Source organism: Oncorhynchus nerka, linkage group LG22, assembly GCF_034236695.1.
Source record: "Oncorhynchus nerka isolate Pitt River linkage group LG22, Oner_Uvic_2.0, whole genome shotgun sequence".
Classification (NCBI taxonomy): domain Eukaryota; kingdom Metazoa; phylum Chordata; class Actinopteri; order Salmoniformes; family Salmonidae; genus Oncorhynchus; species Oncorhynchus nerka.
In genome coordinates, this window is record NC_088417.1 from 19,712,753 (window position 1) to 19,735,189 (window position 22,437).

Below are 22,437 nucleotides of genomic sequence, written 5' to 3' on the forward strand. Positions count from 1 at the left end.
TATTTTTTTTAAACTGCCTTGTTGGTTAGGGGCTCATAAGTAAGCATTTCACTGTAAGGTCTACACCTGTTGTATTCGACACATGTGACTAATAAAATTTGATTTGATTACATTGCTCTAAAATAGGTTACAGGCTACAGTAGAACAGTCAAAACAGTTGGCGAAATGAAGAGGGGTAAAATAGACCAAATTATTAGGGTGAGGCACATGGACTAACATCTTACTACACAACATACACGTAGTATTATTTTCTTAGCTACAGTATACATATCTCCCTGGCATATTGCATCATTTATGAAGCAGCATACAAGTCATTTTTGCACTCGGCTCATTTGAACAGGAAGGTGGCGTGGCGATCCTCCGAGTTAACAGTAGTTTGGGCGCGGCACAAATCATGCTTCATTGACAGCATGGCCGATGTTGAACGTTATTTATTTTAAACTTGGAAAAGAGCCCCCTAATCCCAGATTTGGGACCACACAGCCACTGTCACTGATTCCTGGAATATATATTCTTTCTCTTTTCTTCAAACAGTCATCTTTATTCAATATTGATTAATTATTGCAATATAGAAACCCGTCATTATTGTCCCTACCCTTTACAGACCATGCTGTCCCTTATATATCTGATACCAAGTTTGCTCAATCATAGCTGGTTCAGATTTTAATTTGTAAACATTTTGAAAAACATAACTCCACTTTGACATTATTGGGTATTGTGTGTAGGCCAGTGACACAAAATCTCAGTTTAATGTATTTTAAAATCAGGCTGTAACACAACAAAATGTTGAAAAAGTCAACGGGTGTGAATACTTTCTGAAGGCACTGTAGATGCACCACTATGCTTAGGTTTGACCCTTTTAACATTTTACATTAGTGTGGATTGAAGAAAGTTAACGTTTTAAAAAAATGTTTTTTTATCATCAGATATTTAATAAATCTAATGAATGTTGGGTGCGCGTTTCTTCGCTTGCATTTTTGATTTTACAAGCGCGAGGGCGCGCCTGTGTTGCCATAGGAATGTAAACATTTCCTTGTCCTCTGGCCTTGACTGGTGTTTTGGCATTCATAGCTAGCCTAAAGTTTCGCTACTATGGGAAGTATTACAGATGTTTACTCCTCTGTCTGCAAAGAACTAAAACTACGAACTAATCGATACATTTTAGAAGTCCTGCAAGAGACGGAGGGGAAGACGGGGTAGGTTCGCAGCATCATGGCACGCTGCAGTTCATTTTCTAGCCGCAAAAGCAACTTCTTATACTGACATTCACGTTTCTCACGAACGAGCTTAACCAAACCCTGCCTGCCTGTCTGCATTCCGTAGAGACATCACACTCAAACTGACTGGGAACGACAGGCTGAGAAAGGTAGAACAAGTGACCAACAAAGATGCTCTCGCTCTGTCCAGAACCCTCCGAGACAACGACTCAGTGACAGGTAGATAGACATGTGTACTGTTGAGACCATGAATAGCCTGCATTCTAACAAAATCCTCAAGTGGGATCCTCTTCTCCTTCATCACTGGTCTGCGAAGTCAGAGGATAGGACAGGTGAACGCATTGTAGACATGCAAGCACAGGGATATGCTTTCTCCTGTCGGGTTCTTAGATCCACGGCCGGCGCCAGAACGAATCAGTTGGACTTGACTGGTGATTTTCATAGCTGCGCACGTTTGTTGAGGAACCTCCCACGTGTGCACGCACTTACGCGTTCACATTTTTTTGTTACGGGTGTCAATAGTAAAGACCAGGCAGTTCGTGAGTTGCAACGTTGGGGAAGCTTACAATTTATGTCAATTGTGATTATTTGTTATATGCGCATTTTCGTGGAACATTTTCATTTCAATAATAACGTTTTTGTTCTCAAAATCATTGTCACTTGGTTAATCATAAAAATCTTAAGTAAAATGATAAAAATCTAAAAGTTCAAATTCAGCTATGGCGAGAGCACTAGCCTCTGCCATATGGACACATTGGTACACTGTGATCTATTGGTGACTAAAGAAATGAGAGCATAGAACTCCGTTATAACCTATAAGCCAATGCAATTATGCAGTAGGCCTATAACTTCCGTGTCAACTAAGTAAAATACATACGCCTAAAGCAGTAAAAAATACAAAATAAATCCTGATGAAAATTCTGGTTATTTCAATCAAATTAATCTCTCTACTCCACCTGTCTGCCTCACTTTATATCCATCTTGACTTGAACAATTGCAAGTGTAGTGCAACATTGTATCAAATCATCACTGGGTCCTGCCGAAGCTGTCACTAGTGAATTTATTAGATTAGATTTTTCAAACAGGAACTATCATTTGCAATGTATGTTAAGAAAAACAGACCTCGTTGACTTGTGTGAGGCGAAGAAAAAATGTCTGAGAAGCTCATTGTATTAGTGGTGTACGTAGTGAGTTTTAAGACAATCAGAAATCAGACAATGCCAAATGGGCATTTTCCTACATATGCATGCATTCGCATCCTGGAGAGAGACGCACCGTATCTTCGTCATCTTATTTTTGATGCAACATTTTAAGTTATACTCAAGACACATTATCTTCACACATATTTTAGACGCGTATCACTGACAGCCGCAACTCAATCAGCTATACCTACTGCCACGCGCACTACCCAAACAGCGGGTTTCCCAAATACACTTGTAATTGGAAACAATCCACAGCTAGTTATTTTTTGAAGAAGCTAATGATCCTCTGTGGCTAAGTCATGCTCTCTGGTGAAGTATTTTGAATGATTATTTAGACTGGTGATCGAGGGTGTCAAATGCAACACTAAGTAAGGTCTAGGAGCTATTAAAATGTAATTTACCAACTTCACGAGTGCAGTCTCAGTGCTATGATGGGATCTATATTATTTGTCTCCAGGAAGTCAGTGAGTTGCTGTGCAACATCTTTTTCAAAACAAATTGAGTGGAATGGGAGATTCGATATAGGCCTTTTACATTTTCCGGGTCAAGGTTTTGCTTTTTCAAGAGAGGCTTTATTACTGCCACTTTTAGTGAGTTTTGTACACATCCAGTGGATAGGGAGACATTTATTATGTTCAACATAGGAAGGCCAAGCACAGGAAGCAGCTATTTCAGTAGTTTAGTTGGAATAGGATCCAATATCCAGCTTGAGGGATTAGAGGCCATGACTATTTTCAAATCAAATCAAATTTTATTTGTCACATACACATGGTTAGCAGATGTTAATGCGAGTGTAGCGAAATGCTTGTGCTTCTAGTTCCGACAATGCAGTAATAACCAACAAGTAATCTAACTAACAATTCCAAAACTACTGTCTTATACACAGTGTAAGGGGATAAAGAATATGTACATAAAGATATATGAATGAGTGATGGTACAGAGCAGCATAGGCAAGATACAGTAGATGGTATCGAGTACAGTATATACATATGAGATGAGTATGTAAACAAAGTGGCATAGTTAAAGTGGCTAGTGATACATGTATTACATAAGGATGCAGTCGATGATATAGAGTACAGTATATACGTATGCATATCAAATCAAATTTATTTTATATAGCCCTTCGTACATCAGCTGATATCTCAAAGTGCTGTACAGAAACCCAGCCTAAAACCCCAAACAGCAAGCAATGCAGGTGTAGGAGCACGGTGGCTAGGAAAAACTCCCTAGAAAGGCCAAAACCTAGGAAGAAACCTAGAGAGGAACCAGGCTATGTGGGGTGGCCAGTCCTCTTCTGGCTGTGCCGGGTGGAGATTATAACAGAACATGGCCAAGATGTTCAAATGTTCATAAATGACCAGCATGGTCGAATAATAATAAGGCAGAACAGTTGAAACTGGAGCAGCAGCACAGTCAGGTGGACTGGGGACAGCAAGGAGTCATCATGTCAGGTAGTCCTGGGGCACGGTCCTAGGGCTCAGGTCCTCCGAGAGAGAGAAAGAAAGAGAGAATTAAAGAGAGCATATGTGGGGTGGCCAGTCCTCTTACATTTACATTTAAGTCATTTCGGGTGGAGATTATAACAGAACATGGCCAAGATGTTCAAATGTTCATAAATGACCAGCATGGTCGAATAATAGTAAGGCAGAACAGTTGAAACTGGAACAGCAGCATGGCCAGGTGGACTGGGGACAGCAAGGAGTCATCATGTCAGGTAGTCCTGGGGCATGGTCCTAGGGCTCAGGTCAGTTGAAACTGGAGCAGCAGCATGGCCAGGTGGACTGGGGACAGCAAGGAGTCATCATGTCAGGTAGTCCTGGGGCATGGTCCTAGAGCTCAGGTCCTCCGAGAGAGAGAAAGAAAGAGAGAAGGAGAGAATTAGAGAACGCACACTTAGATTCACACAGGACACCGAATAGGACAGGAGAAGTACTCCAGATATAACAAACTGACCCCAGCCCCCCGACACAAACTACTGCAGCATAAATACTGGAGGCTGAGACAGGAGATATGAGATGAATAATGTAGGGTATGTAACATTATATTAGGTAGCATTGTTTAAAGTGGCTAGTGATATATTTTACATAATTTCCCATCAATTCCCATTATTAAAGTGGCTGGAGTTGAGTCAGTGTCAGTGTGTTGGCAGCAGCCACTCAATGTTAGTGGTGGCTGTTTAACAGTCTTGATGGCCTTGAGATAGAAGCTGTTTTTCAGTCTCTCGGTCCCAGCTTTGATGCACCTGTACTGACCTCGCCTTCTGGATGATAGCGGGGTGAACAGGCAGTGGTTTGGGTGGTTGTTGTCCTTGATGATCTTTATGGCCTTCCTGTGACATCGGGTGGTGTAGGTGTCCTGGAGGGCAGGTAGTTTGCCCCCGGTGATGCGTTGTGCAGACCTCACTACCCTCTGGAGAGCCTTACGGTTGTGGACGGAGCAGTTGCCGTACCAGGCGGTGATACAGCCCGCCAGGATGCTCTCGATTGTGCATCTGTAGAAGTTTGTGAGTGCTTTTGGTGACAAGCCGAATTTCTTCAGCCTCCTGAGGTTGAAGAGGCGCTGCTGCGCCTTCTTCACGATGCTGTCTGTGTGAGTGGACCAATTCAGTTTGTCTGTGATGTGTATGCCGAGGAACTTAAAACTTACTACCCTCTCCACTACTGTTCCATCGATGTGGATAGGGGGGTGTTCCCTCTGCTGTTTCCTGAAGTCCACAATAATCTCCTTAGTTTTGTTGACGTTGAGTGTGAGGTTATTTTCCTGACACCACACTCCGAGGGCCCTCACCTCCTCCCTGTAGGCCGTCTCGTCGTTGTTGGTAATCAAGCATACCACTGTTGTGTCGTCCGCAAACTTGATGATTGAGTTGGAGGCGTGCGTGGCCACGCAGTCGTGGGTGAACAGGGAGTACAGGAGAGGGCTCAGAACGCACCCTTGTGGGGCCCCAGTGTTGAGGATCAGCGGGGTGGAGATGTTGTTGCCTACCCTCACCACCTGGGGGCGGCCCGTCAGGAAGTCCAGTACCCAGTTGCACAGGGCGAGGTCGAGACCCAGGGTCTCGAGCTTGATGATGAGCTTGGAGGGTACTATGGTGTTGAATGCCGAGCTGTAGTCAATGAACAGCATTCTCACATAGGTATTCCTCTTGTCCAGATGGGTTAGGGCAGTGTGCAGTGTGGTTGAGATTGCATCGTCTGTGGACCTATTTGGGCGGTAAGCAAATTGGAGTGGGTCTAGGGTGTCAGGTAGGGTGGAGGTGATATGGTCCTTGACTAGTCTCTCAAAGCACTTCATGATGACGGAAGTGAGTGCTACGGGGCGGTAGTCGTTTAGCTCAGTTACCTTGGCTTTCTTGGGAACAGGAACAATGGTGGCCCTCTTGAAGCATGTGGGAACAGCAGACTGGTATAGGGATTGATTGAATATGTCCGTAAACACACCGGCCAGCTGGTCTGCGCATGCTCTGAGGGCGCGGCTGGGGATGCCGTCTGGGCCTGCAGCCTTGCGAGGGTTAACACGTTTAAATGTTTTACTCACCTCGGCTGCAGTGAAGGAGAGTCCGCATGTTTTCGTTGCAGGCCGTGTCAGTGGCACTGTATTGTCCTCAAAGCGGGCAAAAAAGTTATTTAGTCTGCCTGGGAGCAAGACATCCTGGTCCGTGACTGGGCTGGTTTTCTTCTTGTAGTCCGTGATTGACTGTAGACCCTGCCACATACCTCTTGTGTCTGAGCCGTTGAATTGAGATTCTACTTTGTCTCTATACTGACGCTTAGCTTGTTTGATAGCCTTGCGGAGGGAATAGCTGCACTGTTTGTATTCGGTCATGTTGCCAGTCACCTTGCCCTGATTAAAAGCAGTGGTTCGCGCTTTCAGTTTCACGCGAATGCTGCCATCAATCCACGGTTTCTGGTTAGGGAATGTTTTAATCGTTGCTATGGGAACGACATCTTCAACGCACGTTCTAATGAACTCACACACCGAATCAGCGTATTCGTCAATGGTGTTATCTGACGCAATACGAAACATATCCCAGTCCACGTGATGGAAGCAGTCTTGGAGTGTGGAATCAGCTTGGTCGGACCAGCGTTGGACAGACCTCAGCGTGGGAGCTTCTTGTTTTAGTTTCTGTCTGTAGGCAGGGATCAACAAAATGGAGTCGTGGTCAGCTTTTCCGAAAGGAGGGCGGGGCAGGGCCTTATATGCGTCGCGGAAGTTGGAGTAACAATGATCCAATGTTTTTCCAGCCCTGGTTGCGCAATCAATATGCTGATACAATTTAGGGAGTCTTGTTTTCAGATTAGCCTTGTTAAAATCCCCAGCTACAATGAATGCAGCCTCAGGATGTATGGATTCCAGTTTGCAAAGAGTCAAATAAAGTTCGTTCAGAGCCATCGATGTGTCTGCTTGGGGGGGAATATATACGGCTGTGATTATAATCGAAGAGAATTCTCTTGGTAGATAATGCGGTCGACATTTGATTGTGAGGAATTCTAAATCAGGTGAACAGAAGGATTTGAGTTCATGTATGTTTCTTTGATCACACCACGTCTCGTTAGCCATAAGGCATACGCCCCCGCCCCTCTTCTTACCAGAAAGATGTTTGTTTCTGTCGGCGCGATGCGTGGAGAAACCCGCTGGCTGCACCGCCTCCAATAGTGTCTCTCCAGTGAGCCATGTTTCCGTGAAGCAAAGAACGTTACAGTCTCTGATGTCCCTCTGGAATGCTTTCCTTGCTCGGATTTCATCAACCTTGTTGTCAAGAGACTGGACATTGGCGAGAAGAATGCTAGGGAGTGGTGCACGATGTGCCCGTCTAACGGAGTCTGACCAGAAGACCGCCTCGTTTCCCTCTTTTACGGAGTCGTTTTTTTTGGGGGTCGCCGGCTGGGATCCATTCCGTTGTCCTGGTTGAAAGGCAGAACACAGGATCCGCGTCGCGAAAATCATATTCTTGGTCGTACTGATGGTGAGTTGACGCTGATCTTATATTCAGTAGTTCTTCTCGGCTGTATGTAATGAAACCTAAGATGACCTGGGGTACTAATGTAAGAAATAACACGTAAAAAAACAAAAAACTGCATAGTTTCCTAGGAACGCGAAGCGAGGCAGCCATCTCTGTCCACGCCGGAAGTCGTAGTCGTATTTTCATGAATGTGTCAAGAGATACAGGATTAAAAAACGTAAGTGTCTCCATTGATCCTAGGTCCCTGCAGTTCTTTGCAGACTCAGGACAACTGAGCTTTGGAGAAATACGCAGATTCAAAGAGGAGTCCGTAATTTGCTTTCTAATGATCATGATATTTTTATCAAAGAAGTTCATGAATTCATCACTGCTGAAGTGAAAGCCATCCTCTCTTGTTGAATGCTGCTTTTTAGTAAGCTTTGCGACAGTATCAAAAATAAATGTAGGATTGTTCTTATTCTCCTCCATTAGGTTGGAAAAATAGGATGATCGAGCAGCAGTGAGAGGCTCTTTGATATTGCGTGGTACTGTCTTATCAAGCTAGTCAGAAGACTTCCAGTTTGGTGGAGCGCCATTTCCGTTCCAATTTTATGGAAGCTTTCTTCAGGGCTCGGGTATTTTCTGCATACCAGGCAGCAAATTTCTTGTTACAAATGTTTTTCTGTTTTTAGGGGTGCAACTGCATCCAGGGTATTACGCAAGGTTAAATTTAGATCCTCAGGTGGTTAACCGATTTTTGTTGACCAAGAATTTATAGCACGGCTTTTGATGATCCTTATTTGGGGTCTGAGCAGATTAGTTGTTGCGATTGCAAACGTCATAAAATGGTGGTTTGATAGTCCAGGATTATGAGGAAAAATATTTAGATCCACAATATTTATTCCACTGGGCAAAATTAGATCCAAGGTATGACTGTGGTAGTGAGTAGGTCTGGAGACATGTTGGACAAAACCCACTGAGACAATGATGGCTCCGAAAGCCTTTTGGAGTGGGTTTGTGGACTTTTCCATGTCAATATTGAAGTCACCAAAAATGTGAATATCATCTGCCATGACTACAAGGTCCGATAGGAATTCAGGGAACTCAGTGATGAACGCTCTATATGTGTAACGATATTCTTCGTCCTCCTCTGACGAGGAGTAAGAAATGTCGGACCAATGCGCAGCGTGGTATGTGTCCATGTTAATATTTAATAAATCAACTGAACACTGAAAATACAAAATAACCAAGTGAAAGTCAGAAACGAAAACGAAACAGTTCTGTATGGTGCAGATGTAACAGTATAACTTTATACCGTCCCCTCGCCCCGACCTGGGCACGAACCAGGGACGCTCTGCACACAGACAACAGTCACCCTCGAAGCATCGTTACCCATCGCTCCACAAAAGCCACGGCCCTTGCAGAGCAAGGGGAACCACTACTTCAAGGTCTCAGAGCAAGTGACGTCACCGATTGAAACGCCACTAGCGCGCACCACCGCTAACTAGCTAGCCATTTCACATCGGCTACATAAGTATGATTCTCAATCAGAGACAACAAACGACACCTGCCTCTGATTGAGAACCATACCAGGCCAAACACATAAACACAACCTAAAAAAAAGAACATAGACTACCCATCCCAACTCACGCCCTGACCAAACTAAAACAAAGACATAACAAAGGAACTAAGGTCAGAACGTGACAGTATCCCCCCCAAAGGTGCGGACTCCGGCCGCAAAACCTGAACCTATAGGGGAGGGTCTGGGTGGGCGTCTGTCCGCGGTGGCGGCTCTGGCGCGGGACGTGGACCCCACTCCATCATAGTCTCTGCCCACTTAAGTGGCGCCCCTGGCGCGGCGTCCCCTGCCGCCGACCCCGAACTGGGGACCCCTGCAGCGGGTCCTGAATGGACGGGAGATTCCGGCAGCACCGGACAGGCGTGAGACTCCGGCAGCGCCGGAGTGAAGGGCGATTCCGGAAGCGCCGGAGGGAAGGGCGGCTCTGGCTGCTCCTGACTGACGGGCGGCTCTGGCAGCTCCTGACTGACGGGCGGCTCTGGCAGCTCCTGACTGACGGGCGGCTCTGGCAGCTCCTGACTGACGGGCGGCTCTGGCAGCTCCTGACTGACGGGCGGCTCTGGCAGCTCCTGACTGACGGGCGGCTCTGGCAGCTCCTGACAGACGGGCGGCTCTGGCAACTCAGGACAGACGGACAAACCTGGAGGGAGGAGACGGAGAGACAACCTGGTGCGTGGGGCTGTCACAGGACCCACGAGGCTGAGGAGACCTACAGGAGGCCTGGTGCTTGGAGAAGGCACCGGATGGACCGGGCTGTGGGGGAGCACTGGAGCCCTGGTGCGCAGCCTTGGCACCACTTCTCCAGGCTGGATGATCCCTTTACCCCGGACCCTCCAGAGTGCAGGCATAGGTTGAACCGTGCTGTGGGTGAGCACTGGAGATCTGGTGCATACCACTCGCACCTCTCCCTTAGGCTCAATATCCACATTCGCATGGACGGAGCGCAGGCATAGGACGCACTGCACCCTCCCAGCACCCTGGAGACACAGCACGCAGCGCTGGCGCATGATGGGGGACTGGCCTATAGCCCACCGGGCTGTGAGCGAGTACTGGCGACACCGTGCGCTTGACCGCATAACACGGTGCCTGACCAGTACTGCGCTTCTTTCGGTAAGGACGAGGAGTGGGCTCAGGTCTCCAACCTGACTCTGCCACACTCCCCGTGTGCCCCCAATTTTTTGGGGGGTGGGGCTGCCGTGCTGCATCCTCATATTGCTGCTGCTCAGCTTTCGCTGCCTCCAGTTCTTCCTTGGGGCGGCGATATTCCCTAGCCTGTGCCCAGGGTCCTTTTCCGTCCAAAATCTCCTCCCATGTCCATGAGTCCAGAGATTGCTGCTGCTCGATACCACGCTGCTTGGTCCTTGGTTGGTGGGTGATTCTGTAACAATATTCTTCGTCCTCCTCTGACGAGGAGTAAGAAATGTCGGACCAATGCACAGCGTGGTATGTGTCCATGTTAATATTTAATAAATCAACTGAACACTGAAAATACAAAATAACCAAGTGAAAGACAGAAACGAAAACGAAACATTTCTGTATGGTGCAGACACACAACAGAAAATAATCACCCACAAAACACAGGTGGGAAAAGGCTACCTAAGTATGATTCTCAATCAGAGACAACGAAAGACACCTGCCTCTGATTGAGAACCAAACCAGGCCAAACACATAAACACAACCTAGAAAAAAGAACATAGACTACCCATCCCAACTTACGCCATGACCAAACTAAAACAAAGACATAACAAAGGAACTAAGGTCAGAACATGACAATATGGCCCAGGAGGCTTGTAAACAGTAGCTATAACAAGTGATTGAGTAGGCTGCATAGAGTAACCAGGAGTGGCCTCATTTAACACAGTAAATTCATCAGGCATGAGCCATGTTTCAGGCAGGCCAATCAAATGAAGATTATGATCAGTGATTCGTTAATTGACTATGACTGCCTTGGAAGTGAGGGATCTAACATTAAGTAACCCTATTTTTAGATGTAAGCTTTCACAATCTCTTTCAATAATGACAGGAATTGAGGAGGTCTTTATTCCAGTGAGATTGCAAAGGCGAACTCCGCCATGTTTAGTTTTGCTCAACCTAGATTGAGGCACAGACACGGTCTCAATGAGGATAGCTGAGCTGACTACACTGACTCTGCTACTGACAGTGCACTGTACAACCGCAAACTTTCCTTTCCAATCCACAAGAGGCTGAAACCAGAAATCTGTATACTGTATAATGATGAGATGCTCATGTCTCCACCCTGACAATGGGAGACTTTGTGCCAAAGGTGGAAAGGCAGGCAACAAGCTTAGGTCTACATATTATTTCCATTTAAAAAAATAAAGAAAAATGTTTCTATTTAACTAGGCAAGTCAGTTAAGAACAAATTCTTATTTACAATGACGGTCTATCCTGGCCAAACCCTCCCCTAACCCGGACGATGCTGGGCCAATTGTGTGCCGCCCTATGGGACTCCCGATCACGGACGGTTGTGATACAGCCCGGGATCAAACCTTAGACCGCTGCGCCACTCTGGGATTATTCTGGACAGATTTTGACAAGAGTGAACCCTCGCGCTTGGCCTCTTCCTCTTTGCTGAATCTATGTCACTGGAGAAAGCATCCGAGCAAAACAGCACTCCTCTATATGTACCCTAAGTATCTGATGCTGTCTGGACAGAAATAGTATGCCATGCCACACTCTTTTGGTCCAGACAGCATCAGATACATGGTCTACACATACTGAGACAGAGGGGAGCTGTTTCACTGTCCAGACAGCATCATATACGTGGTCTACACATACTGAGACAGAGGGGAGCTGTTTCACTGTCCAGACAGCATCATATACGTGGTCTACACATACTGAGACAGAGGGGAGCTGTTTCACTGTCCAGATAGCATCAGATACATGGTCTACACATACTGAGACAGAGGGGAGCTGTTTCACTGTCCAGATAGCATCAGATACATGGTCTACACATACTGAGACAGAGGGGAGCTGTTTCACTGTCCAGATAGCATCAGATACATGGTCTACACATACTGAGACAGAGCTGTTTCACTGGGAGCTGTTTCAGCTGTCCAGATAGCATCAGATACATGGTCTACACATACTGAGACAGAGGGGAGCTGTTTCACTGTCCAGATAGCATCAGATACATGGTCTACACATACTGAGACAGAGGGGAGCTGTTTCACTGTCCAGACAGCATCAGATACGTGGTCTACACATACTGAGACAGAGGGGAGCTGTTTCACTGTCCATACAGCATCATATACGTGGTCTACACATACTGAGACAGAGGGGAGCTGTTTCACTGTCCAGATAGCATCATATACATGGTCTACACATACTGAGACAGAGGGGAGCTGTTTCACTGTCCAGACAGCATCAGATACATGGTCTACACATACTGAGACAGAGGGGAGCTGTTTCACTGTCCAGACAGCATCAGATACGTGGTCTACAAATACTGAGACAGAGGGGAGCTGTTTCACTGTCCAGACAGCATCAGATACGTGGTCTACAAATACTGAGACAGAGGGGAGCTGTTTCACTGTCCAGACAGCATCAGATACGTGGTCTACACATACTGAGACAGAGGGGAGCTGTTTCACTCGCTTGGATTCTTTAACTGAATTAATGTCTTTCTGTCAGTGCGCGTCTCTGTGAAATAAATTATTAATATTAAAATGTTTTATTTGGATGGGAAAGAGGTACGGTAGGGCGCGCCAGGCCCCCAAAGGCCCACCCATAACGCTGACCCTGCTTAGATCAGTGAAGATGAAGGAGAGGAGAGAACTTTCCTTGTAGATATTGAGATGCACTCTTATGTCAATGTGTCTTGTTGTTCATCCAGGTGTGTTGTTGATTGACAGGTCTGGATTTGAGGTACAACTGCATCACAGATGAGGGGGCGGGACACCTCGCTGACCTCCTCAAGGTAACCTGGTCACATATAATGGAGGTCGATTAGAACACTGGTCCCATTTCCTAAAATCCAGACATGCTGTTGTTAAGTGTGTATTAAGCTGTGTGTTGTTGTGTGTTATATTGTGTCAGGAGAACGTGTGTCTGCGCTCTCTGGACCTGACGTGTAACGACATTCAGACAGACGGAGCTGAATACATTGCAAAGAGTTTGACTGTATGTACAGTTGAAGTCTGAAGTTTACATACACTTAGGTTGGAGTCATTAAAACTCGTTTTTCATCCACTCCACAAATTTCTTGTTAACAAACTATATCTACTTTGTGCATGACACAAGTCATTTTTCCAACAATTGTTAACAGATAGATTATTTCACTTATAATTGTATCCCACTGTATCCCAATTCCATTGGGTTAGAAGTTTACATACACTAAGTTGACTGTGCCTTTAAACATCTTGGAAAATTCCAGAAAATGATGTCATGGATTTAGAAGCTTCTGTTTGGCTAAATTACATAATTTGAGTCAATTGGAGATGTACCTGTGGATGTATATCAAGGCCTACCTTCAAACTCAGTGCCTCTTTGCTTGACATCAAGCCTGCGGCGGCAGGGTAGCCTAGTGGTTAGAGCGTTGGACCGAAAGGTTGCAAGTTCGAATCCCCGATCTGATAAGGTACAAATCTGTCATTCTGCCCCTGAACAGGCAGTTAACCCACTGTTCCTAGGCCTTCATTGAAAATAAGAATTTGTTCTTAACCTGCCTAGTAAAATAAAATAAAGGTAAAATTTAAAAATCATGGGAAAATCAAAAGAAATCAGCCAAGACCTCAAAAAAGAAATTGTAGACCTCCACAAGTCTGGTTCATCCTTGGGAGCAATTTCCAAATGCCTGAAGGTACCACGTTCATCTGTAAAAACAGTAGTGCCATGGGACCACGCAGCCGTCATACCGCTCAGGAAGGAGACGCGTTTTGTCTCCTAGAGATGAAAGTACTTTGGTGCGAAAAGTGCAAATCAATCCCAGAACAGCAAACGACTTTGTGAAGATGCTGGAGGAAACAGGTACAAAAGTATCTATATCCACAGTAAAACGAGTCCTATATCGACATAACCTGAAAGGCCACTCAGCAAGGAGGATGCCACTGCTCCAAACCCGCCATAAAAAAAAGCCAGACTACGGTTTGCAACTGCACATGGGGACAAAGATCGTACTTTTTGGAGAAATGTCCTCTGGTCTGATGAAACAAAAATAGAACTGTTTGGCCATAATGACCATCGTTGTGTTTGGAGGGAAAGGGGGAGGCTTGCAAGCCAAAGAACACCATCCCAACCGTGAAGCACGGGGGTGGCAGCGTCATGTTGTGGGGGTGCTTTGCTGCAGGAGGGACTGGTGCACTTCACAAAATAGATTGCATCATGAGGGAGGAAAATTATGTGGATATATTGAAGCAACATCTCAAGACATCAGTCAGGAAGTTAAAACTTGGTCGCAAATGGGTCTTCCAATTGGGAAATGACCCCAAGCATACTTCCAAAGTTGTGGCAAAATGGCTTAAAGACAACAAAGTCAAGGTATTGGAGTGGTCACAAAGCCCCGACCCTAATCCTATAGCAAATTTGTCGGCAGAACTGAAAAAGTGTGTGCAAGCAAGGAGGCCTACAAACCTGACTCAGTTACACCAGCTCTGTCAGGAGGAATGGGCCAACATTCACACAACTTATTGTGGGAAGCTTGTGGAAGGCTACCTGAAACATTTGACCCAAGTTAAACAATTTAAAGGCAATCCTACCAAATACTAATTGAGTGTATGTAAACTTCTGACCCACTGGGAATGTGATGAAAGAAACAAAAGCTGAATTAAATCATTTTCTCTACTATTATTCTGACATTTCACATTCTTAAAATAAAGTGGTGATCTTAATTGTTACTAGGATTAAATGTCAGGAATTGTAAAAAACACACAAAAAAAACAGAGTTTAAATGTATTTGGCTAAGGTGTATGTAAACTTCCGACTTCAACTGTATATATACATTATTTATAAACACACTATGCAGTAGCTATATAGACCACATAATAGAACATACAGGAAGTCTTCAATACATGATTTCTCCATTTGTATACACCATGTAAAGTGTGTGTGTTTTTCACTATCTCCAGTCTAATGATGCCCTCCTGTCTCTGAGGCTGACTGGTAATAAGATAGGGAACGGAGGAGCCATGCACTTCGCCAGCATGCTGCAGGTCAACTCTACACTACAGGAGCTGGACGTGGCTGACTCTGACCTGGTAACACATGCTCACATACACATACTGCCTGTGTCCGAGTTGGGATGTAGGGTTTGAGCAGAGCCTGAAGGTAGGGGGCAGCAGCTCCTCTTGCTGCTCCATAGGCAAGTACCATGGTCTTGTGGTGGATGCGAGCCAGTGGAGTGTGTGGATGAGTGTGGTGACATGGGAGAAGTTGGGAAGGTTGAACACCAGGTGGGCTGCAGTGTACTGGATAAGTTGCAGGGGTTTGACGGTACAAGCGCGAAGCCCAGCCAACAACAAGTGCCAGGTTTAGAACCACTTCCTGTGTGAGGTAGGGTCGTACTCTACGGATGTTGTAGAGCATGAACCTGCAGGAGCGAGTCACTGCTTTGATGTTTGCAGAGAACTACAGGGTGTTGTCCAGGGTCAGGCCAAGGTTATTGGCGCTCTGGGAGGGGGACACCGTCGAGTTGTCAACCATGATGGAGGTCTTGGAGCGGGCAGGCTTTCCCCGGGAGGAAGTGCAGCTCCACCTTGTCGAGGTTAAGCTTAAGGTGGTGGGCCGACGTCCAAGCTTAGATATCTGCCCAAAACTAAAACAATCCATATGTTCAAATCTAAAGGCCTGATTAACATAACATCATTACCGCAGCCACATCCTGCGTCCCCAGTGCCGACACATTCACAAATCAAAAGATGGTTTAGTATTTACTTTAAAAGCTCTGATGAAGGCCAAGAGAACAAGCAACTCTTTTAAATGAGAAAACAGAAATCCACGAAAAAAAGTAAGATTTTAAGGAGAACAAAACATATTTAGCCTGCATTTGAACACCACCGCAGAAGCTTCGCTATTCGTCATCTTCCCAATTAAGTAGCTTCGTTTTGTTGTTTGGTTACTTGAAGAGAACCAGGGCCTATCACTCGCAGACCACATCTTCCTGTGCATTGTGGAAACGTGTGCATTGAATTTTACTAGATGAAGAGCTGAAATTAGTATAACATCCTGGCATTTAAACCATACACGAATTTTGAAAATTCACATACTATAAAACATTCTATTTTCGCATACTGAGAATTTGTCAAGCGCGATTGTGTTGTTTCCCGCTATTTGTTGATTTCAGTAGTGCATCCCCATATGTAATAAATGAGCTGTTGTCAGAGCCAAAATGAGTATGACACCCGGGCATTTAAAGTATATTCAATTTTTAAAAACACTTTGGCGTACTATTAAACATAATTTTCTCTCATGCTCAAACGGCCTACTATTTAGGATGCAAGTTTGGGTATTCGGCCATGGCCACTGTCTCGCGCTCTCTCTCTGCATAGGGGACTCAGAGTGTGATAGCGTTTGCCATCGTCTTGAACAACAACAAGAGCCTCCGATCTGTCAACATCAGCAGACCTCTACTCTTCAGCCACCAGGTACACTGCACACAACGTGTACTAAGATGTGGTCTTCAGAAAGACTACCATGTCAGAACATATGTGCATCTTTTGTGTGGCTCTGTCTCTTTCTGAGCAAATAAAAGCTGCAAACTTGAATGGCTACTATGCAATACGTTTAGTAAAGCCACGTTTCGACAGCTACGCTGCCTTCATCAGGTTCTCTCTGTCATAGGAGGAGACAGCGGTCCATCTGTCAGGTATGTTGGTAGTTAATCAGTGTCTGAGGGAGCTGCACCTGGGAAAGATGGGCATGACTGACTATGGAGTGGAGAGACTCACTGATGCCCTGAGAACCAACTACACCCTCAAATACCTGGACTTACGCTGGTACACACACACCGTACACTGACACACGCACCATGCACAGAAATGTCATACACTCAAAGCCCATACACATACTTACATACACCATAAGCACGCTCATAGTTACTCACGCCATACACCCCTCCTCTCTGTCTGTCCTTTGCTCAGTAACCGTGTGACTCGTGACGGGGCGCGGTGTCTAGCAAAGGTCCTGAAGAACAATGGAACCTTGGAGATTCTGGACCTGGCGTCCAATCGCATCGAAGACGATGGTGCCTTCTACCTCAGCCAGGCTATCGCCTTGCCCGCCTGCAACCTCAAAGCGTGAGACACACACACACACACACCTCACCTTTAACCCACCCCCAACCCTTGAGTGTTACTTATTGGACAAGTTCAGTTAGTGCTTACATTTTTCACTTTGTTTCAAAACTTTTCCTACATTTTTGTTCCTACTGAACACAACCCAGGATTTATCCAACTCTCTCTTCTCCCTCTCTCTCTTACTGTCTCTCCAGGTTGTCTATCCCCAATAATAACATAGCTACTGTTGGTCTGGTGTCTCTGTCTCAGGCCATGCAGGCTAACAACACTCTCACACACATCTACATTTGGGGGAACAGACTGGAGGAGCCAGTCTGTCAGGTAACACGCACGCACGCAAGCATACGCACACACACACAGATCCATCGGCCAATTTCTTCGGCCACTATACCTATTTTGCCAATTGGACTGAACCCTTTTGCTACACGGAAACCTAGTACTCCATCACGACTGGTCTATTCGACGTAACTGCACGATTAGGCTATAACAGACTTCCTCTGTCGTGACGTCCCTCTAAGGCCCTTCTGCTAGCTTGCTAGCCCCGGCCTGCTAGCTGTCTGAATCGTCGTGTCTCCAGCCAGCCTAACTACTCACTGGACCCTTATGATCACTCGGCTACGCACGCCTCTCCCTAATGTCAATATGCTTTGTCCATTGCTGTTCTGGTTAGTGATTATTGTCTTATTTCACTGTAGAGCCTCTAGCCCTGCTCAATATGGCTTAGCCAAACCTTTAGTTCCACCTCCCACACATGCGGTGACATCAACAATGCCTAGGTTTACCTCCAATGTATTCACATCCTGTCGTGGAAATGTCCTGTATTACCAAATCATGAGAGAGCAAACCACCCACAAGTCAGAGTTATCATAAAGTCCATCTTTAATTATATGAGCTTCATCACTACCCTGTGACTCTCAGATCAATTCAGTGTCTGTAAATTCATTCTCTGAGAGTGCTTACAAAACAGTCCTTAGTATCATTTATAGCCAAGACACACCCATCAAAATTCACATGACCAATAACAGATCTTAGGAACATTATACAAATAACCTTTTACCAGAAAAAGGAGTATCCCATAATTTATAGCATTAGCTATAAATTATCATTCAGTTTGATCTCCTAAACCAAAGCTCTTATCTCATTCTTGATACCACTTAGAACCAAAAACATTACCTCATCCAATGGCATATATAAAATACACCCCCTCCTGGACAAGCTTACAGAGAGATGTGACTGGCACACAGACATTGTGGAGCCACCTTACTGGTTCCCCATTAATCACACCATCCCTTCACATGGTTTAGGAATAGTTTACAGACACATTCACAGATAAGACTAACCCGACCTCTCCCCTCTCTGGGCCCAAGTAACTTTCCCCACATAAGCATGCGTATGAAAATTAATAAAAAATCTTATTTATAAATGTTACCTAAAGAATTCTGATTCTGCCACGACAATCCCACCGTACCTTTGTCTGTACATTTAGCCTTGAATCTATTCTATCGTGCCCAGAAACCTGCTCCTTTTACTCTCTGTTCCGAACGTACTGGACGACCAGTTCTTATAGCCTTTAGCTGTATCATTATCCTACTCCTCCTCTGTTCCTTCGGTGATGTAGAGGTTAATCCAGGCCCTGCAGTGCCTAGCTCCACAACTATTCCCCAGGTGCTCTCATTTGTTGACTTCTGTTACTGTAAAAGCCTTGGTTTCATGCATGTTAACATTAGAAGCCTCCTCCCTAATATTGTTTTATTCACTGCTTTAGCACACTCTGCCAACCCGGATGTCCTAGCCGTGTCTGAATCCTGGCTTGGGAAGGCCACCAAAAGCCCTGAAATTTCCATCCCTAACTATAACATTTTCCGACAAGATAGAACTGCCAAAGGGGGCTGAGTTGCAATCTACTGCATTGATAGCCTGCAGAGTTCTGTCTTTACTATCCAGGTCTGTACCCAAACAATTCGAGCTTCTACTGTTAAAAATCCACCTTTCCAGAAACAAGTCTCTCACCGTTGCCGCTTGCTATAGACCACCCTCTGCCCCCAGCTGTGCCCTGGACACCATATGTTAATTGAATGCCCCCCATCTATCTTCAGAGTTCGTGCTGCTAGGTGACCTAAACTGGGACATGCTTAACACCCCAGCCATCCTACAATCTATGCTTGATGTCCTCAATCTCACACAAATGATCAATGAACCTACGGGGGCACCCTCATAGAACACGGGAACCCTCATAGATATCATCCTAACCAGCTTGCCCTCCAAATACACCTCTGCTGTTTTCAACCAAGATCTCAGCAATCACTGCCTCATTGCCTGCATCCGTAATGGGTCTGCGGTCAGATGATCACCCCTCATCACAGTCAAACGCTCCCTAAAACTCTTCAGCGAGCAGGCCTTTCAAATCGACCTGGCCCGGGGATCCTGGAAGGATATTGACCTCATCCCATCAGTAGAGGATGCCTGGTTATTCTTTAAAAGTGCCTTCCTCACCATTTTAAACAAGTATGCCCCGTTCAAAAAATGTAGAACCAGGAACAGATATATCCCTTCGTTCACTCCAGACCTAACTGCCCTTGGTGAGCACAAAGACATCCTGTGGCGTACTGCATTATCATCGAATAGCCCCCGTGATATGCAGCTTTTCAGGGAAGTTAGGAACCAATATACATACACAGGCAGTTAGGAAAGCTAAGGCTAGCTGTTTCAAACAGAAATTTGCATCCTGTAGCACAAACTCAAAAAAGTTCTGGGACATAGTAAAGTCCATGGAGAATAAGAGCACCTCCTCCCAGCTGCCCACTGCACTGAGGCTAGGAAACATTGTCACCACCGATAAGTCCACTATAATGGAGAATTTCAATAAGCATTTTCTACGGCTGGCCATGCTTTCCACCTGGCTACCCCTACCCTGGTCAACGGCCCTGCACCCCCCACAGCAACTCAACAAGCCTCCCCATTTCTCCTTCACCCAAATCCAGATAGCTGATGTTCTGAAAGAGCTGCAAAATCTGGACCCCTTCAAATCAGCCGGGCTAGACAATCTGAACCCTCTCTTTCTAAAATGATCTGCCGAAATTGTTGCAACCCCTATTACTAGCCTGTTCAACCTCTCTTTCGTATCGTCTGAGATTCCCAAAGATTGGAAAGCTGCCGCGATCATCCCCCTCTTCAAAGGGGGAGACACTCTAGACCCAAACTGCTACAGACCTATATCTATACTACCCTGCTCTTCTAAGGTCTTTGAAAGCCAAGTTAACAAACAGATTACAGACCATTTTAAATCCCACCGTACCTTCTCCGCTCAGCAATCTGGTTTCAGAATGGGTCATGGGTGCACCTCAGCCACGCTCAAGGTCCTAAACGATATCATATCCGCCATCGATAAGAGACATTACTGTGCAGCCGTATTCATCAACCTGGCCAAGGCTTTAGACTCTGTCAATCACCACATTCTTATCGGCAGACTCAACAGCCTTGGTTTCTCAAATGACTGCCTCGCCTGGTTCACCAACTACTTCTCTGATAGAGTTCAGTGTGTCAAATCGGAGGGACTGTGGCAGTCTGTATTGGGGTGCCACAGGTTCAATTCTCAGACCGACTCTCTTCTCTGTATACATCAATGATGTCGCTCTTGCTGCTGGTGATTCTCAGATCCACCTCTGCGCAGACAACACCATTCTGTATACTTCTGGCCCTTCTTTGGACACTGTGTTAATTAACCTCCAGGCGAGCTTCAATGCCATACAACTCTCCTTCCGTGGCCTCCAACTGCTCTTAAATGCAAGTAAAACTAAATGCATGCTCTTCAACCGATCTCTGCCTGCCCGTCCAGCATCACTACTCAGGACGGTTCTGACTTAGAATACGTGGACAGCTACAAATACCTAGGTGTCTGGCTACTGTAAACTCTTCTTCCAGACTCACATTAAGCATCTCCAATCCAAAATTAAACGAGAATCGGCTTCCTATTTCGCAACAAAGCCTCCCTCACTCATGCTGCCAAACATACCTTCGTAAAACTGACCATTCTACCGATCCTCGACTTCGGCGATGTCATCTACAAAATAGCCTCCAACACTCTACCCAACAAATTGGATGCAGTCTATCACAGTGCCATCCATTTTGTCACCAAAACCCCATGTACTACCCACCACAGCGACCTGTACTCTCTCTTTGGCTGGCCCTCGCTTCATACTCGTCGTGAAACCCATTGGCTCCAGGTCATCTACAAGTCTCTGGTAGGTAAAGCCCCGCCTTATCTCAGCTCACTGGTCACCATAGCAGTACCCACTCGTAGCACGCGCTCCAGCAGGTATATCTCACTGGTCACCCCCAAAGCCAATTCCTTATTTGGCCGCCTTTCCTTCCAGTTCTCTGCTGCCAATGACTGGAACGAACTGCAAAAATCACTGAAGCTAGAGACTCATATCTCCCTCACTAGATTTAAGCACAAGCTGTCAGAGCAGCTAACAGATCACTGCACCTGTACATAGCCCATCTGTAAATAGCCCATCCAACTACCTCATCCCAATACTGTATTTATTTATCTTGCTCCTTTGCACCCCAGTATCTCAACTTGTACATTCGTCTTCTCTCACATCTATTCACTCCAGTGTTTAATTGGTATATTGTAATTACTTCGCCGCTATTTATTGCCTTACCTCCCTTATCTTACCTCATTTGCACACACTGTGTATAGACCTTTTCTACTGTATTATTGACTGTATGTTTGTTTTACTCCATGTGTAACTCTGTGTTGTATGTATCCAACTGCTTTGCTTTATCTTGGCCAGGTCGCAGTTGTAAATGAGAACTTGTTCTCAACTAGCTTACCTGGTTAAATAAAGGTGAAATAAATAAAAATAAAATAATAAAACACACAAATCAAAATCACACTCGAAGCCACACTCTTACTCCCCTCCACCAGGCTTTCAGTGATTTGCTGTCCAGTGGTCGTCTGTCGTCGGAGCAGACCGATGTGTGTGTGTACGAGGTGGACGGGTGTGTGTGTCTGGCTGAGGTCTTCCATGGGCTGAAGAGGCACTACTACTGGACACCCAGCTACGGACAGGATGTAAATCCTGCTAGCAATGCAGCTGTGGCCCTCACAAATACACAACTCTATCCTAACTCCTCACACACACCCTAAACCCTTAATAATACTACCCACCTGGCGCATATTCAGTTACACTTGATGCATACATGCACTCTAATAAATATCTAATAAACTGTTTTAAGTAAC

General features: G+C 45.6%; 1 protein-coding gene across 1 annotated transcript; it reads left to right on the plus strand.

Annotated features, from left to right (window-relative positions):
• The first annotated feature begins 1,032 nt into the window (after positions 1-1,032).
• lrrc34 (leucine rich repeat containing 34) lies at positions 1,033-22,437 on the plus strand. Its single transcript, XM_029625925.2, has 10 exons — positions 1,033-1,196; positions 1,324-1,436; positions 12,816-12,880; positions 13,000-13,083; positions 15,027-15,155; positions 16,446-16,541; positions 16,738-16,892; positions 17,037-17,192; positions 17,387-17,513; positions 22,123-22,437. Exons 1-10 carry the CDS (start codon positions 1,093-1,095, stop codon positions 22,342-22,344), a joined length of 1,251 nt encoding a protein of 416 aa, XP_029481785.2. The 5' UTR covers positions 1,033-1,092; the 3' UTR covers positions 22,345-22,437.